This window comes from Sinocyclocheilus anshuiensis, unplaced genomic scaffold (genome assembly GCF_001515605.1).
Source record: "Sinocyclocheilus anshuiensis isolate Anshui unplaced genomic scaffold, SAMN03320099.WGS_v1.1 scaffold376, whole genome shotgun sequence".
NCBI classification, from domain to species: domain Eukaryota; kingdom Metazoa; phylum Chordata; class Actinopteri; order Cypriniformes; family Cyprinidae; genus Sinocyclocheilus; species Sinocyclocheilus anshuiensis.
In genome coordinates, this window is record NW_015558600.1 from 513,318 (window position 1) to 533,986 (window position 20,669).

The 20,669-nt window shown below is 37.9% G+C and overlaps 1 protein-coding gene across 1 annotated transcript in view; it reads right to left on the reverse strand.

The window, feature by feature from the left end:
• LOC107680113 (chondroitin sulfate proteoglycan 4-like) overlaps positions 1 to 11,666 on the reverse strand; it is a 45,061-nt gene extending 33,395 nt beyond the window's left edge. The window contains 1 exon segment of the mRNA XM_016475885.1: positions 11,609 to 11,666. Within this exon segment, the coding sequence (XP_016331371.1) occupies positions 11,609 to 11,666 (58 nt within the window).
• Positions 11,667 to 20,669: the final 9,003 nt, after the last annotated feature.

The following is a 20,669-nucleotide window of genomic DNA, read 5'->3' on the forward strand; positions in this document are numbered from 1 at the left end:
TTATAATTTTTAAAAAATAATTTAATGTTTTTAACTATTCTAAATATAATTAAGGTCTCACCTCATGATGATGATGATGATGATGATGATAATATAATACATTTATTTATAATATTTTTTATAATGAATTAGTATAGTATAGTATTTATATTGATAATTATTAATAAACTTAATATTTAATTGTAATATTATTAATAATATTTGTTTATTTAATATAATAATTAAGGTCTCACCTCGTAGTAGTAGTAGCCAATTTATGTCTATTCAGCAATTTCTTCTTCCAAAATAATGTAATTAATAATAATGATAACAATTATTATTATTATTAAAATAAACAACTTTATTGTATTTATAAGTATAATTTTAATAAACAACAGAAGTCTAAGGCATTGATGATGATGATGATAATATAATACATTTATTTATAATATTTTTTATAATGAATTAGTATAGTATAGTATTTATATTGATAATTATTAATAAACTTAATATTTAATTGTAATATTATTAATAATATTTGTTTATTTAATATAATAATTAAGGTCTCACCTCGTAGTAGTAGTAGTAGTAATTATATTCATAATATTTCTATTAATTATATTGAATTAATAATATTAATAAATGTAATGTTTAATTTAAATAATATTAAATTATAGAATATTATTAATAACATTAACTACAGTATCTTAGATGAGTAATTTTGTAAACGTGTTTGTGTGTGTGTGTAAATATTCGTTTTACCCCCTTTTGTGCCTGAAGAGCTGGATGTTTATAAAGCGCTAACACAAAGCTTGTAATCTCACACAAACATGCTCTTTCAGTGAAGCAATTACTTAAGAGTCCCTACGTGTGCTGTATGTGTGTCTATGAATCACAGCGGGTCCGTAACACCTTGTCAGCGTTACTCATTTCCGCTGATTAACTCAACTGAGTCATTATGGTTTTGCTAGAGGAGAGGTAGATGGTGAAGGGATAGGATTTTCTCCCTGCCGCCACACAGACAGAATCACCACTGCCTTGAGTACTGCTATGGCAGTCCTTGAAGGGGTTTTGTGCTCATAAGAGCAGAGTTTTTTTTTGAACATTTATGAGGCACCCGACGAATCCAACTTAGACGGTAGGGGCCGACGGGAGGGGAGAGGGCGGATGGGAGCCGGGTTGAAAAGGAAAACTGAGCAAATAAAGTAAATAGTCTCAACAAAAGTAATTTTTCTGTTGTAAGAAAGGGTCTTTGTGCTGAAACCCCACCGACTTGGTGTCGCACTGCATCATGGAAAACCAAGGGGGGAGGAAAAAATACAGTTTTTGAATAAAAAACTACCAAAAAAGGAGACGTGTTTCACAAGCTGTTTGAATAATGGCTTTTTTCAGAAGCTCCCTAAACTCGGTGCCAAATGGTTTGGCTGTTGGTCGAGGGCGTTTTACCTCGAGGGTGTCCGTCTTACCTCGCTCTGCCAATGACAATAGAACAGCTCTACAAACACTTCACAAGGCCTTAAAAGTGGGGTAAGCGATTTCTGGTAGCCAATGTTGACATTTGAAATCACCAAAACAAACAAAAGCAACCTTGGCGTCCGATCGCAGGCCTTCCGCTCCTTGAATTCTCTCCAGCGCTTGAAAGCTGATCCGATATTTACACGGGTCCTACTTCTTGCCTTATTGCCTTAAGCCTTCTTTTGTTCCGCAGACGTTTTCCTCTTTTGTTTTTTATCCGCCGTCTCTATCTTTCTGTCGCTCAGCTCACTAATGTCCGTCCTGTGCACTGAACGCTCTCTCCTCCACATCATGAGTAGACACGCCCCTTACTGCTGATTGGCTACAAGTTTGTTTTGCTAGTCGGCCCGAATCAGTTTTCTAAAGCGTTTTTGAAAAATCACTTACCCCACCTTTAATAGTAAAAAAAAAAAAAAAAACATGCTTCCTTTCCCTCCAGACTGACACATCAGGCCCATCCATCACACATTAATACATCTACTGTAATAAAATATGCTTTGAGAACAAATTGTATGTAGGGTTCACTGGAAGATGCAAAGCACAAACATGACATTTGTACCTCAATGCACACTGAAAAATCATGTCAAAGTAATCATGGCTTCTGAACTTTCTAATGAAATTTGACCAGGGAATCTACATGCCAAACTGCCACAAACTCACATAACGTCTGAAAATGTACAGATTTCCGCAATAAAAATAATTACAGTTTACCATGCAACAGCATTCACAACCTGTTTTACTTTCCCAATGTGACATATTTATGATTAAAAATGGATATTCAGTGAAAAAAATCAACAGGAGCTGAATTTATCCATCAGGAGCTGATTGGATCTTGAAAAGTGGTCTATATGAGAGCTAAAATTAAGATAAAAGAACATGAAGACAAATAATCTTCAATGAATCATTCACAATAAGTCCAGACACATGTATAAAGAAAGTAATATTATTTCATGTTAACTTTAAAGAACGACAGACATCAGACTCTATGAAAATCAGCTTAAATAATCTAATAAATGGACATTATGTTGATGTAACTGTAAAGTTAAATGTTTTTGGAGAGTAAAAACCATCTAGAGGCACAAAACAGAAGACAAAACCTTCACACACAACCACAGTCACATGCCAATAAAGTGTATACACTGTCTTCAGGCATGCATCATAATTTTCCACCACAAAAGATTTTCAGATATTTCCTTTGGATTTCATAGTCTAGAAATATAGTCACTGAATAGACTGTAAAATCCAGATATCGCCAGGAATTCTGAGCCGTTTACTCAGTCACAGATGTTCGGTAATGCCTAAATCAGCCATTCCGACATCGCTCAGTTTCACATCCGTTAAAGGGAGTAAAGTTCAGCTTTGTCCTTGACTTTTCATAATAGGATTCATGCAGTTGTGTTCATCCATCATTCTCACATTTTCCACGACTTTTGAAAGCATTTCACATTACCAGACCGACTGCCAAGTTGAAGTGGCGCTGTTCAGAAACCTCTGTTTGTTCTGTGCAACGTCTTGAAGTTGCATTCCACCAACGTTATTTGTTCTACTGAGACGACACATGCAAAACTATTTACGATATTCGCACTTTCGTACCAAAAGTGGCTTACAAGACAGTGAGCATTTTGTTAGCAGCACGTAGTGAAGAACAGAAGTCAAATTCACAGTTTTCCAGCATTCTTACAACAGCAGCTGTTCACGTATCAATCAAAATGCAATTCCCCACAAAGGCCACTTCAGGCTCTGCTCATTGGCGTGCATGCAGGCTGGAAATATGGAATGATAATTAGATCTTTTCATTGTTTTTGAAGAATGCAGCTCTTTCGCTTGCAGATGAAGTATTTTGAAGAAGCTGCTTGGAATTCTCCCAGCAGATTTGCCCTTCGATTCCCTGACCTTCCCCAGAAGCTTCCAGACCTGACCAACATTCGGAGCTCCTCTGACTTCATTACGAGTGTTTATCGATTTAAACTCATGGCTGTTTACTGTCTCTTATGCAAACGGACTGTAGAGTAGCTGTTTGATTCCTCTCCGGCGTTCTGTCTCACTTTTGGAGACCTTTGACTAGACTTGAACATGGCTGCGTGGATTCTAATAGAGAACAGGTCAAACATTTACTTTAAATTCAGCTCTGAGGATCCTATTTTAATGAGTAATGACAGATAACATTCTGCTTTTTATAATTGCTCAGAAGAACTTCATATATAATATATAATATGCCCTGTGGGGAATCGTTGGGATTCCAAGGCATTCCCATGTTTATGTTGAGGACGGGGTCAAAATTCTGTGGAATTCAGAGACTAAACATGCAGCATTTAATGGCCTGGATTTATTTTACCATCGACAGCAATTAAAATGATCCATATGGATTCGTAGAATGCAAACACCCTGAGAACACCCAGTTTGTGTCTGTGAGAGGACTGGAGCATTTGGTTAATAAATTCACTTCATTAGAGACCCCCAAACAGGAGGTTCATTTATGTCCACAGAGTTGCTAATGGCTAATTGCCCTGGCAATGTTTCCCTAAGAGGCTGGTGAAGTATTAGAGAACTTATTACCCCCCACCCGCACACACACTTCAAACAATACACATAGTCCACACACAGTCCACACACTCTACACAAACACAAACACAAACACAAACACAATACACAGTTGCAGCAGTAGCTGTCAGTGTTGAGTTGTGTTATCAACTGTGTTGCATAAAATAGTGGTTTTATGAACTGTTTTACATTATAGAACTGTTTTGTTGCACTATAGAGTTGCATTATAGAGCATGTTGCACTATAATGTTGTATTATAGAAAACATTGCGCTGTGGAGTTGTTATACTGTAGAGTGTGTTGTGGTATAGAGTTGCTTTATAGACCCTTTAGCATTGTAGAGTTGCATTACAAAGCACCATGGTGAAGTAACTTAATAGAGTGTGTTGTGCCATAGAGTTGCATTATAGAGCGTCATGTATACAGTTGCATTATAGAGCATGTTGCAGTATAGACTTGCTCTATAAAGTTGCTTTATAGAGTGTATTACACTACAGTGTTGCATTACAAGTTCAAGTTCAAGTTGAGCTTTATTGTCATTCTGCTGCATGTGTGGACATACAGTGGAACGAAATGTCGTGTCTCACAGGACTTGTGGGGCACCTGTGCTCAGCATGGTTACAGAGCGTGTTGTGGTATAGAATTGCCTTATAGGCCCTTAAGTATTGTAGAGCTGCATTATAGAGCACCATGGTATAGAGTTACTTCATGGAGTGTGCTGTGCCGTAGAGTTGCATTATAGAGCGTATTACTGTATATTTGCTTTATACACCATGTTGTACTATAGAGTTGCATTATAGAGTGTCATGGTATAAAGTTGTTACAGAGCATGTTGCGCCATAGAGTTATAAGACATTATAGAGCGTGTTGCAGTATAGAGTTGCTCTATAACGTTACGTTATAGAGTGTGTTGCACTATATAGTTGCATTATGGAGCATACTGCTGTATAGAGTTGCTTTATACACCTTTTTTTTGCTATGCGTTAAAGACCATGCTGCTGTATAGAGTTACATTATAGAGCATTGAGGAATAAAGACTTGTTAGGCAGAACTACGCCATAGAGTTGCACTATAGAGAGTGTTACTACATAGAGTTGCTTTATACACCCAGTTGCATAGAGTTGAGTTATAGATTAGTAGTACGGTATAGTCACGGTATAAAGTTATGTTATAGAGTGTGTTGCGCAATAAAGTTGAATTATAGAGCATGTTGCGATATAGAGTTGCTCAATAGACCCTGTTGTTCTGTAGAGTTGTGTTATAGAGCGTCATGCTGTAGAATTGCACTATAGAACGTGTTGCGGTATGAAGCTGCATTATAGAACTTCTTGCTGTGTAGCAGGTGTTCTCAACTCTGACCCTCGAGGTCCACTTTCCTGCAGAATTTAGCTCCAATCCTAATCTAACACACCTGAACAAGCTAATCAAGGTCTTCAGGATGACTAGAAAGTTACTGGCAGGTGAGTTTGATCAAGGTTGGAGATAAACTCTACAGGAAAGTGGACTTCAAAGACCAGAGTTAAGACCCTTGCAGTACAGAGTTACTATTTACACCCTATTGTGATATGGAGTTGCGTTATAGACCATGCTGCTGTATAGAGTGACATTATCAAGCGTTGTGGTATAGAGTCAGGTTATAGACTGTGCTTCTGTAAAGAGTTACATTATAGAGCACCGTAGTATAGAGTTACGTTATAGAGTGCTGCTTTATAGAGTCACATAGAGCATGTTGCGATGTAGAGTTGCTTTATAGACCATGCTGCTGTATAGAGTTACGTTATAGAGTGCCACGGTTACAGAGTTTTGTTTTTTTCAGTTAAATTATGTAAAAATACATTTACTTGAGACTCAACACTGCATTAGATACAAAGCATGGTCTTCACTCGTATTAAAGCACATTCTCTAAAAACTAATTTTAATATCTTATGCAGTGTTGCATATGAAGTAAATTGATATGTTTTAAAGAATTTTAGAGATTTAGCTAGAAAGCAAGTCAAGAAGATGTTAAAAAGTCATTAAGAAGTGCATAGACTGTGTTGCTATGTTAAAGATGAAGTCGTGCATTAGAGGTCTGTGACTGACAGCTTTCGCGCTACCCAGCACTCTGCTCATATAATTCCTTTGCTCCTACTTATTTTAAGCTCACAGAATCCTGCGATGACGGAATAACTGTGTCCCTGTGACTCACAGTAACGACCTGTTACCCCACCCAGTCTGCTAACAGCAGCCTCTGAGGCAGCACATGCCCCATTTGAGAGTGGGTTACATTTATCCCCTCCGCTGCAGAAAGGCCCATCCCAGTGCTCTGCTCTGTCTCCAGAGAGCGCCTTACTAAAGAGATGTTTGCAAATTACCCAGAACGCCTCTGGCTGGATGGAGGTTTAATGCAGGACAGAAGTCAGAGCTGACACGCAGGCATGCTAACGGCTACATGAGGATCTCTGTGGAAAGTTCTAGTATTAGTTCTATCGCCTCTCCGTTCACAAACTCTAGCCAAACCAGAGAGTGCTGTAGCCACATGGAAGACTGGAAGATTACTCACAGTTGAGACTGTTTACAAATGATAAAGTTCACAAATGAAATTATTTTCACAAAGATGCTAGTTTTCAGGAATTATTTTAGCTATTTAGCTTTCTTGAGTTGGCTGTGATTCTTCGAAGATTAAAAAGGTTCTTGTTACATTATATTCTCATAAAAAGCACTGTGGTGGTACCATGGTACAGTATTTTGATATATACCATGGCACTGTTAATTTACTGTGCTATTTTAATTTTACTCCAATGTACTTCAAAGAATATCATGGTATTGGGAGTTAACCTGAAACTATGTTGAAAAACCCACAGTAACACAATGGCACTTCAATATGTATATATGATCTATCAATCTATGATCTGACTATTTACCATGCTATTTCCAATTCACTAGTGCTTAAAAATGCAATGCTCTTGGATTTAATAGGGTAGCATATTCAAAAAGATGGAAATATTAGCTAATTTTATATATACCATGACCATTCAGCAGTTTTAACTTTTTTGAATGGTATTTTTCAAAGTACCTTGGAGTAAAATGTAAATATCATGGTAAACATTCAGTACTACAATATACATCGTGGTATAACTAAAGAAGCTTCTAAAGAAGCACAGTTCTCCTGTTGCATCAGGCTGCAAAACCCTTTTTATAACCTTTATTTTTAGTGTCATCATGGGATTTCTAAGATTGGGAAACATACATTTATTTATATCTTACACCATATGGCATAAATGCTTTCTTGTGTAGATCACCACTGTAAAATACTTTTTATTTTATGAGTTTTGTGAACTGCAGATGTCTATTCATCCATCTGTTTTTGCATGGACTTCAATTCCAGCGGTTGCACAGTTTTGCCCCCCTCTAGTGCGAGCGATACCACACTGTAAATGGTCTTGTCAAGCCAGATAGTGGCTGCTGGCCTAGTTTCCTGATCAGCAGACTGGAAAGCTTTGTTTCTGAGGAAACTGTGTGATGTTGTGGTGTTCCTTGTACTGTCTCATGAAGATGACTCATGCAAAACTTCCCCTCAGGGACTCCACCAGAACCACTCAATCTAATCACCAAGGAACTCCACCAGGCCAACTCAGTCTAATCATCAAGTATTCACTCAACACAGTTTCAACTTTCACTATTAACCCATGAAGCTCTCATTCATTAGTGTATTGCAAACCTTTCCAGATGTTCTTTCATAAGCAGCTTAATTAGGACAGAATCTAATCATTTTTTTAAATCAAAATCTTATTCGTTGAACAGCTCTGAAGTTTGTAGTTGGATACAGTGGTAAGAAATGGACAAACTCATCAAGATAGAAAAATCTGTATTTTATTCAGGGTTAATTCTCAATTTCTGGGATACAAAAGAGGAAAAAACACTCACATACCACACTGTGACTCCCTCTAGTGTGTGTGTATGTTTAGGTCTGTTTATGAAGCAATAGTTGAGTGATGATCTCGAAGATAAATTTAACCTGATCAGTTGTGACAGTAATTTGGCCAAGAGCCACTGTGGGGACGACTGCCCAGACCACGCTATATCACGGTATATCAACCCACAAACCTTCTGTGTCTCCATATAGTGCCACATGAGATTCCATTGGATGAATATGAAATGACAGGAATATGGAGTATGGAGTTTATCTCTTCCCTACGGTCTGGTATTGTCGGGGTTGTGTGTGTGTGTGTGTGTACGGTGTTTAATACTGACAGATCATTTATTGAGGAGGACAGTGAAGAGGGAAAGTCTCAAGCATCAGGGTTTCAAACTTTCTGCATTGATTCCAGTGTGGGCGGAAGGTTTCCATGGGGACTGCAGACGGGAACGCTGTAGACCCTACCTCAACTACCGGAGTAGAGTTCGTTTCACATAACTAGATGTTTGACTATCAGCATAAAGTGTAGCTGAATTGCAGCTTATTCTGACCAAGAACCATCCACCAAGGCAGGAACAGGTGGGGCTGGGTAAAAAATATAGATTATTTTAGATATTACAGTGTAATTTGATTCACAAACAAATGACTCGTATGAACCAGTTCTTTTTAGTCAATCAAACACATACTGCATGGCCAGTGTGGTCCAGGTGTGAACAAATGACTCTTATGAATCGGTTCATTTTGTGAATCAAACACATACTGCACGGCCTGTGCAATCCAATTTACGAACACAAGACTCCTATGAAATAGTTCATTTTAGTGACTCAAACACATACTTTGCAACCGGTTAAACCCAATTCCTCAAACTAATGTGACAGGGTTCTTTGAATGAGTAGTTCAATTTAATAAAAGTTAATAGTTTGAATCAGTCTAAAACCTTCATATCTTACAGTATTAACACAGAGAGAAATTAACACTTAAACAAAAATAAATACAAATGAATCAGAATCAAATGAAATCGAAAGTGGAGTTAAATCAGGAAATCTGTATGATTTATGAACAAGTACTTGTCTAAATGCAGTAGCATATGATGGATGGACAGATTTATGCTTTTCTTTCCGTATGGCACACTACTTCCATTCAAGGCCCACATATAATCTTGATACATTCGTCCCATTATCCGATCACAAACAGAAGACCGCTGAGAGATCAGCAAAGATAAATGTTTGCCTTCTGTTTCTGAGACACCCCTTGTCGTGCTGGAAACTGCGGCTCTCTCTGAGGCCGGCGAACTAATATCATCAATTTACAAATGCAAATATTATGTTTATTAATCTAATGTGCAGAGCTGTACAAACATTTATTAACCTGCCAACTACCCGGACTCAAACATATGCACTGCTGCAAACACAACACATATCCACACACTCTCACACACTCCTTGTATAGCCTAAAATGCTTACCAGCTCACAGCCCTGTTTGTGTAGCACGTTGCCATGGCAACATACATCTGCTTGAAGGTTTCATAGTCCACCGATGTTACTGGTACAATGCTTACTGAGTCAATAATATCTGATTCACCATGATTCAGTCTCCCATACCTTATGATTCATATTAAAGTGTCCATGAAATTACATTTTATAAATGCATGTTATTGATCTTACTATGAACAATTCATTCATGCATATATTTAATTTTTTTTACATTTGTATCAACCTCGTCATTTTTAAGCAAACTGGATCTTACGATAAAACAACAGACTTCTCCAATCATTTAGTCCACTTAAACTCCACCCCTTTATCACAATCGACTGCAAGCTCACATTCAGAGCCACCTCATCTGGTTAACAATTAATGGATAGAACCCCACCCTACATTTTTTTTGATAATCTGTTTCACTCGGATGTATGTCACAATACAGAAGAAAAGATTTTTCGCTACTTTTGTTTTATTGCGATTTTAAAGGTACAGTGCATTTTGTTCTATTTTAGTAGCTTGACTGTAAAAATAATGATTGTTTCCAAATAGGTTTCCCAAACACTCCTGCCGTCTACCAATCAAACAGGAAGCCCCGCCCTGAACTCAAGCCACTGGTTGAGCAATAAGTTGAAATGTCGGATCACTGAAACAAACAATGATGAAAGTGCCACAAAGCTATAGACTCACTCTATGTCAACCTATGAACTGGTGACCCTTCACTAAGCCCCTCCTTAAAAACAACTTTGGTTTGCTTGATTCTCAGGACATAATTTATTAGAAAATCATGTTAAAATGTATCAAATATGATACATCAGGCTTTTGAGGAACATTTATTTGTGCGTCTCTCAGTCATCATTGTTTTGCTTTGCCTAACATGTTTTGCCCCTACAATAAAACGGGCAGTTTTGATAATAAAACTAAGCATTTAAATATCATATTACTAAGACATAATATTGGGAGATATAGAGTGAAAATTATTATTTATATGCAGTAGTGTTTTTAAAATCTTATTGATTTACATTACAAGCTATCAGAATTTCATCTTACATTTTGGGCATATAAATATCAGCATCTGCACCAAATAACATATTTTTGCCCAGTTGGGCCTCTGAATAAAATGTAAGCATTTTTCCCCCTTTAAGTATGAGCTCTATATTCTCTGTATATCATACTATATGAGGCAATGAAAGCCTGATGTATCAAATAAGACACTCAATAAACACACACACACACACACACACACACACACACACACACACACACACACACACATAATGTGTCTAAAGAGTCAAGGTTCAAAAGTTCCATTTCAGAAAAGTAGATTTTTATGTCAGGCTTTACATGGTTAAAACTGACCAAATCTGTTCCAAACTCAGTTTGAAATTTACACAACTTTACTCTGAACATCTGCTTGTGTCACACCCCTTCACGCCCTGCCACGCCCCCACCTTGCCACGCCCGAGCCCATCTCACAGCTACAGTTAAGCATTGATTTTAACTAGTTTGCAGCCTCTCTTAATAATTTCTCCACACATGGTCCTCATGTGGTGTCTAGCGATACAGGACGTAGATGCCAAAACATTCTTGATAGTCTACCAGCTCAAACGCACATTGTAGATAATTTGCCGGTGTTGCTGTTTTCTGTGCTGTCATGTGAGTTTGTGGCAGCTGGTGATGGATAAACGCTTTGATCCGAAGCTGAACAACGGTCACTTCAGTGCAACTTTAACTCGCACACTAATTAGACTGCAGGTCTCACAGGGGCCGCTAAACATCTCGGAGCGGAAAAGCAGGAACATCTGTGCGTAGGGCAGCTGATCCACACCTCTGAAAGTGACTCTTTATTTCAGGACCTCTGATCTGCGCGAGCCGCTGCCAGACAACCCAAAGCATGCAAAGAGCCCTCAATGGAAGCGAGAGAAGGAGGGGTCGCCAAACTGTGGGTTTATTATACACCGGCAGAACAGACTCGAGCCTCACAAGTATGAATGAGTTTTTCAGTGAGGGAACCTTTGCTTCAACACACACTTTGAGTTGTTTGAAGCTTTTCCACTGAGCTCGAGCTCCACAATCTTGCAGAATACACAATAATGCAACTTTTGTAAAAACTTGTGCACTGCTTTCAAATATTCAAACACATATAATATTATGCTAGACTGGCTTATTAATCCTAATACACTGAGACTGAGTGGGCTTACCTCCGTTGGCAGTCTGGAGCAGGTATAGCAGTGCCAGAAAGAGGGCATTCTTCATCATCTTGCCACTTTAGTCCGAGTCTCAGAGTCTCTGTGGCCACTTTGGGACCTGGAGTGTGTGCGGGGTGTACTCATGGAGGGGGCGGGACGGACACGGATGAAAATGATACCCTCAACCCCCCCAAATGGAAAGAAAAAACCGGCCCCTTACGCACAAACACACCCCCCTGCCCAGCCCTGCAATACCCCTCTGGAAAAACTACACCTTTTTTTCTTCTTTCCTACACTACTCCACCCCCAATTTCCATCCTCTCTGCTCTGTAAAATGATTCAGCTTTCATTCAAAAAGCAGACCGACTTCAGAGTTTCTCTAAACCTTTAAAGTTCTGAAGATTGGCTGAAAAAAAAGAGAAATAATCACTCTTGTTTTAGCAACCGAAATATCACTCATTCTCTTGGCATCTATGAGTCCATGAAGAACCTTTAACATATTTGGAACCTTTCCATTACACAATAGGTTATTTATAGCGAAAAAAAGGTTATTTAGTTTATTAAAATGTTCTTTACACTAAGAAAAATGGTTCTTTTATGATCTTTTCACCCAAAATGGTTTGTCTATCACTGCAAAAACTAAATTTTGGAAAATTATTGTGACTGTAGATATTTTTTTTTACAGTTGGACTAGTAAGGATCCAACCAAAACACCCTGGTTACCCGCATAGCGACACACGACAAACAGCCACAACATCTGGGCATCATAGTAGCAACTTCTGTTTGTAGCAACTTTTATTTTGTGACTCTTTAGAGAGTCATCTACTGATTGCAGTATTTTACAGCATTTCCTTGTAAAACACATTCAAATAATCATTGTTTTATTTACAACTTCGACAAATCTGTGTATACAGTGATGAAAGTGTTTCTGTAAAAAAAAATAAAGGAAAAGAACTAGATTCTTATTAAAACTGTGTTGAATGAGTTTATAGTATTTTCCCATGTTCATCAAGAGAAGAATATTTAGCAGATGCTAGTATGAACAGTAATTAGGTAACTATTTATAGTAACTTTTATTGAAAACAAACAGATTTATATATTTTCTGAAGAAAATGTGGTTGCTATAGCATTAGTTTCTTTGACTTTGAAAGGTGGTTTCTAGGGTGTTCTGAGTAGTTGCTATGGCATTTCATGGTGGTTTCTAGGGCATTCTGGGTGACTGCAGGGAAGTGTGCTACAATGTCAGTCTATGGGTTTTTACTGCCTGCTTTATCATCCGCCAGGTAAAAATCAATTGTTTATATATCGAAATAGCACAATTTAGCAAACACCACAAATTATTATACAGTGTAATGTGTAACAGCTGTGCAGTTTGAAGTATTTAGTCTTATCTTGGACTTGAGCTAAAATGAACTCTCACGCACACACATAACCCCTAACACAACTCTCCCCCCTCTCATCACGTCTGCCTCCGTGCATCTCTGATTACACAAAAAACCCATATGTGTGTTGCTGGAACTCTTCAAAATCACCCCAAAAAAAGAGTTTCCAGACCCTCACAAAGACTCATTGTCACAATGTCTTTAAAAGGCTAAATATAAACTATGGTTGTTCAGAGTGCGTGTGTGTGTGTGTGTGTGGTCATGCTGCAGCAGTGTTAGATTGTATAGTCATGACATCATCTGGAATCCCACACACTCATGTTTATATTAATCAGCTCAGGAGCGCTGTATCGCTGCTCTGCACCACGTTTAGTTTCTGTCATATTCATTGGAGTTGTTGGTTTCAAATTACTGGAGAGCTTAAAGCTCCTGTAAGCAATTTTTTAAATCCCACACATAAAATATCCCCACTACCTGATAGATAGCGGCCCCACAGAATATTTGGATGCTTAAGATGCATTTTAAATGTCTGAATGTCACTGCATTAGATAACAAAATATCAAACCTAGTGGTATTTATTTAAAAAAATAGCATACATTTTTAAGCAAAAACATTTAATAAAATTAACTTTGTTAGATTTCAAATGATTGAATATAATATATTAATTCCATAAAAGCCGTCTTTTCCAGTTTAATACTGTGCTTTTTAAACCAAGGTTTATTTTGATTTTTTTATTTATGACATTTATGATTTAATTAAAAGAGAAAAAATATGCCGGTAATGTCAATTCACAACCACCTGCACTATAAGACAAGTCTGTAAAAATAGGTTACAATGTACTGCATTTTCAGTTTTTTTTGTTGTTTTTTTTTCCTTAAAGTGCGGGTACACAAATTCAAGTCTTACATAAGTCTTAAAAATATATTATCTAAAATGTATATTTTAAATGTAAAAAAAAATGCAATTTAAAAAATATGTAAAAAAAATGTACTGTAGATATTTAAAGTATAAATATAAAATATAAACTATAAAATTTACTATTATATTATTAATATTATATAAATTTTATATTAATACATTAATATTATATTAATAAATATTTCCTAATATAGCAAGGAGAAGTTTGAAACAGGTCAAAATAACCTAGAGGTCAAATTAGGCCTAGAAGATCTAACTAACTAACTAACTAACTAACTAACTAACTAAATACAGTTTTTTTGTTCAGAAAAATGTTTGTAGTAACACATATAAGTGACCCAGTTGTCACCAAGTTTATAAAATGACTCTTTTACTGAGACAAAATATATTTCTTAAAATATATTTTATAGTCAAATGCTCACTTAGAACCTCTGCTCTACATGACTGAAATAGATGTCCTGGGAAATCACACACAGCAGTCGTGAATGTTAGCCAATCAGAAGACTCTCTGCCTGTCAATCATTTTGTCCATTTGCTGACAGGATTTGGACATGTAGTTCTTGAAATGGGGATGGCAGTCTGATCCAGCTTGGTGGAAGTTAGTAAGACCACTTACAGTACAGCAGCTTAAACGAGCCATTAAATTGGAGTGTTTTTGTCTCAGTGCTTTAACAATTGTGCTCATAAATTTTTATTTGCATTATCCTCTAAAATATGAGCCCTTAGTAGAAATTATGCTGAACCAAGATATCCCCCTCTTTCCCTTTTCAGTCCACAGAACACATTGCTATGTGGTTTAGTTTTAACAATAAAGTTCAAATATTTGTATTTAATTGATCCTCAAAAAAATTAAAACCCTTATGTTACACTGTATTTTGACTGTCCACTTTAGACATTCTACTAACATACTAATTATAAGTAACTTTGCAACTACATGTTGGCTAAATCTCTCATTAGAGTATTAGTAGACTGTAATGTTAGGGTTAGTAGAATAAGTTATTGTCTGTTTGTATGTTTTTATTGCCATACCAGCATCTACAGCTATTTTCATGCCTGGTATGTTAAAAGAAACAAATAGTATTAAAGGTAGGACAGACGATTTCAGAGAGGCTAGCAATAGCAAGCTAGCTTTGAAAGCATAAGATCCCATTCTCCTTGCAAATCACTCTCCAAAGCCACGCCTCCTCCAAAACACATGACTGCGCACAGGCAGAGCAGAAGCTAACCAGCGACACGATGAGAGACGGCGTTTGTGGAGCATTGAATGCAACGCTGTCAGATTACCTCATGTCTCATTCACTGGTGAGAAAACATTACAGTAAAAAACGCAAAATATTTCAATAATAAGGCTTTTCATTCTCGCTCGGTCTGCAATAGCATAATGGAACGCACTGATGACTTATCACGTCTGCGTGAACAGTGTGCACAGAGGTATGCAAATGCATATGTTGACAGGCAGGTAGGACAGCCTATCGTAATCCACGGACCGATGGATATGATTGCATGAACATTTTATGGTCCTACGCCTTCCACAGACGATATAAATACATATAAATACATTTAGACCACTTATCTTAGTGATTGCTATCGGGATGTGAAGACACTTTCAACCAGCATAACAACAAATGTTTTTGAACCAATTCACCTACCCTGCCTTTAACATACTGTAGTAATGAAAAACAACAACTGACAACCAACTCACATTAACAAAACAAACATTATATAAGAATTTTATTTTTCAATATTTGATTAGGAGTCTGACAAAAATGAAATTTCTGTCAGGACCACTATCGTTAAAGATGATTGACAATTAGCATACAGTTTGGATTGGCGGTATGGTTCTGTTCTGGGCAAGAACTCCCTGCGCATCCATGCAGCCTAGCATGGATGAGAGCAGGGAGAGCAGCGATAACCCCCCAGGGTAAACAGAACAGAACCTACATAAATGTATTGCAGATATCGTTAAAGTTCAATAATTTTATGTACACATTTAGAATTAGTCTGATTCAAAGGAGAATCATAAGGCTAACGTGACCTGCCAGAACTAACGCTACGCTTGATGTTGGTGGTACTTCACCTTTCAGTAAAAACAAATGAGTATGTCTGGAATGACCAGTTCAGCAGTAGAATAAGCCGTCATGTACTTGCAAAAAGTAGAATGTCTGTTGAAGGATAATCAAAATAAAAGTGTTAGCAGATATTATGCAGACAGTTTACTACTCTAATGACTGGTGGTTGACATGTAGTTGCAGAGTTACTTATAGTTAGTAGAATGCCTAAAGTGGATTATCAAAATTAAGCGTTACCAACATTTAACAAAACAAACAAACTTGGGGTGAATGAATTTGCTTTAGTGGGCAGCAGGGGTCGTTTTGAGAACACCGCCCTCTGCTGGACAGATTTCACTGAGGTGGTTTGTAACTTGTCTTTGTGTCTGCAGTTGACTTCATGACTATCATACATCTGTAAACAAATACAGTATTTTTTTTATATAAGATGCTATTTACATCTGTTGAGGTAGATGAGCGTTTTGCACCGTTTCAATCCAATGCCCCTGAATCTCCTTCACACCACTGTTTGGGCATTTGACAGGAGAATTTGGAGCTCAGAACAAGCGGAGATGGTGCACTTTACACAGCTGTCTGTTCAGCCCTTGGTCAACATAAATGGCATTCGATGCTGCTGATCTCTCTATCTCTGGGTCTGTCTTTATTAATGTTTATCAATGACATTTTCAAACTCGCACCACTGCCAGCATCGAGTCAGTGTCCTGCCAACGTTTGGCCTGTATGTGTGTGGCTCTTTGCCATCGTGATCAGTGGTTATGCTGATGGTTTCTCATCACTGGAGTCAGATGTTCTTTCCAGACTGACAGACAAACATATAGATTACAGACATTCTTCAGCTGACTGGAAAACATCGATTCAACCTCTAACATCAGAGGCAAATGTTATTATGTACCAAAAAAACTCAATTTTTAAAAAAAAGTTATAACTTAATTTGGCATGACCATTTTCTGCTCTTTAGGATGCCTATATCTAACTTATATCTGTTATGATTGGTTACCAAAACAATGTTAAATGCAAGTAAAAGAGCACAGTGAGAATAGTAAAATAAATGGGGTAATGGGAAGCATTTTCTCCTCCCTTTCATAATTATTTTGGTAATATATTGGTAATATATATAATGAACTATATGTGATTATATGGTCAACTTTATTTTATTATTTGCATTTAGCATTGTTTTCCCCCCTGCGGTCTCTGACATTAAATAAAACATTCTCTGTATATTATTTTTTAATTTTATTGAATATATACATTTGTTTTTAATTTTATTGAATATATATAAACACACACACACACACACACACACACACACACACATATATATATAATATTCATATAATTTAAAATATTGATGTAATTTATAGAATTTATAAATGATTTATATCAGTGTTATTTTAGTTTTATTTATACACTATTATAATATTTAAAAATAGCTTTTAATTTTATGTTCAATTTTAATTTTAGTATTTATACTTTATACTAGTATAATTTAGTATTTATACTATTTATACTAGTATATTTTACTTAATTTTACTTATATATTTTACTCATATATATATATGAGGTTATAAATTGAATAAGATAACTAAGATATGTGTTATAGCTTGGATATTCACTATAAAAATGCAGCTGATTATGTGTATTCTAGGCCTATATAAAGGTGTTTAAGAATTGCTTAAAACCAGGTGAAACACACAAACAGATTTTTCTATGCGTTATCTTGGGTGAAAGCGTATATCGAGATGTTTTGGGTGTGTGTTATGCTAATTAAGTTACAGACATGCCCACACTCAGTTTGAATAATCTGAATTTATCAATGTTTAAACATAAGAATGAATTCATTTTGTGAATAAAGCAAAGCTTTTATGTATGCATATTTATGCAAATTACAGTGTGCAACAGTCTTTTCCAAGATGTGACCCTTTAAAACAGACTTCAACCTCTCTCTCTCTCTCTCTCTCTCTCTCTCTCTCTCTCTCTCACACACACACACACACACACACACACACACACGCACGTTTGAGTTGAACACACTGCAGCCACTCTGTGATTTCGGCATTTTATCCTGAGTGAGAGTCGCTGGGGAACAGATGATAGGCTTACACTCCTCCCTCTCTCTTAGAGGATGAAAAAGAACTAGACAAAGAAAAGTCAATAATTACAGCGTGATGCCCCTCTAGACACAAACAAAAAACACATTCAGAAGAACAGGAGACCTTTCAATTCTTTCTGCCTGTATTTGTATTCATGATGATTTCTCTCGCCCCCATCACCGAGCTCCTCCTGGGTCTAAGTAAATTCTCCTGTTCTCTCATGCTGAGAGCAAAAAAAGAAAGAGAGAGAGAGAGAGCGCAAGAGAAAGCAGTGATGCAGAGATGTTTTCCGAAAGAACTCATCAAGAATCTCCAGGAGTAAAACGAACCCCAGCAGGAAGGAGAACAGGAAACCCTCAGAGACGTAAACCTCTCTCTTTCTCGCTTTAAAACACACTCAGACTGGTTAAAAAAGACACCGGTGTGTGTTTTCTGTTTTAAAGGACAGTCTGGCAGCCTGTGAGTCGATATCCAGCTGACACGCATGTGAACTATAGTCAGACAGTCGAAAGCAGGCAGACGAAGACAAGTTTATCATTAATTGGAGTCTGTTGAGCTAAAATCTGACTGTTTAACGATGATCAGCACACTGAGGTCTGTACATCTTGAGAGAGCCATCCATTAGCATTCAGCTGTTAGCTGTCATCATAAGAGCTCTTTTTTGAGTCGAACACCTGAGCTGTAAATATCATGTGACTGATCATTCTGGAAACACAGTAAATAACAGGACAACGCTAATTGGCTGATGGCATCACAAGAACATGCACAATCCCAAAACCCTCTGCTAGTGACTCCTGAGCTGTGAGGACAAAGGCAGCAGATGAGAAATATGTTATTTCAAACATTAAGGGTGCACTAAGCCATTTTTGCCAAACAATGTTGATATTTGAAAGCACCAAAACAAACACGCCCATTCCCCAACAGGACCTCACCCCTAGTTTGATAACTCCGCCCCACACGTACGTACACAACCCTGGCAGCGACGATGGCAGAATCTGCTATGCCTGCCGGCCGCAGCATATTCAAGCAAAAGCCAACACAGAAAAGTTGTTTGAAAAAGTAAAATCAATGTAACAAAACAACCTCGGCCTCCGATTCCCTTCCGCTCCTTGAGTTCTCTCCACTGCTGGAAAGCTGCTTCACTATTTACGCGGGTCCTACCTCTTGCCTGATCATTCTTTTTAATGTTTTGTTCCTCCGAAATTTTCCTCTTTTTTTTATCTGCCATCTCTCGCTATCTATAGTCGATCTGCTAATATCCGTCCTGTGCACTCACTGAGCGCTCTCTTCTCCCTACCATTACTAGACACGCCGGTTACTGCTGATTGGCAGCGAGTGTGTTTTGGGACTCGGTCCGACACTGTGGTCAAAAGTATTTTTAAAAAATCGCTTAGTGCACCTTTAAAGAAAAAAAAAAATACTACATATATTCCAGGATTTTTTGAAAACTTTCAGAAAATGTTGAGAGGTTTCTGGAAATTTTCTGCCCCTTTGCAACCCTAATTATAATATTAACTTAATATAATTTATGTATTAAATTATGATTATTGGTTATTGTTTAGTTGCCCCACCTGCTTTCCCTTGTTACCCTCTTTGTTTGCTCTCCTATTTATTCCCCATTGTGTTATCTGTCCTGTGCTGGTTCATTGTCGTTCATTGCTTCCCTGGTTGCAGGTTAGTCAAGTCAAGTTATATCTTTCTGCTTATTTGCTCGTTTCAGTTTACTCTCTCAGAACGAACCAGCCAGTGAGATCCCAGCAGACAGCCAGCCCTATTATGGGTATATTTTTGTACCCAGCTCCTGTTGAGCAGTAAACAATCTCCCAAGACCTACCCCTGGCCAGAAGACTGCAACAATGCCACCAGAACTGTTGCCCTTTTGGGGTGTATGCTCAAGCCCTCCTTGATGCAGTCCAGGGGCTAGGTTTAAATGAGTGTACCCTCATACGCTTCTTTCTTGCTAGACTGGATGACCCCTTCGATTGGGAGGAGCTGGGAGATTTAAAGACCTGGACCTACTGGGAGGTCGCCGACCACATTTGCCACCGAAAGGAGATCTGCAGGAGGAGTGGGTCCCTCTCCCTGTTATTCCCATATCCCAGCCTATGCCTATCCCCACCATGCCGCCTCGCTCTCAGAAGAGGAGGACAAGGAGAGTTCCTATTCCTTTGGTGTGTCTGGTGGTCCCATTTTCGGTAGTCCCGAAGCCCACTCCAGAGTCTGCCCCAGTATACCAGGAATTCCCTCCAGAGCCCACTCCAGAGTCCGATCCGTAGAAGGCCATTCCAGAGTCCACTCCAGAGGAAGCCATTCCAGAGGCAACTCACAAGAGAGTAATGCTTGAACCTCCAGCCAACATGGCCGCCACGCCAGAACCTCCAGTCATCATGGATGCTATGCTAGAATCTCCAGCTATCATGGGTGCTACATCTTCAGCCGTCATGAGTGTTATAGTCTTCAGCCGTCATGGACACCATTTCAGTGTTTCCGGGCATCATGAATGTGCCGCATGAAGCCATTAAGGTGGGCCCTAGGTGTTTGAGACTGTTATCTAGCTTGGAGGACACTCCGTTGACATCAGTGCGAGCAGCTGGCATCTCTGCATCTCTAAATA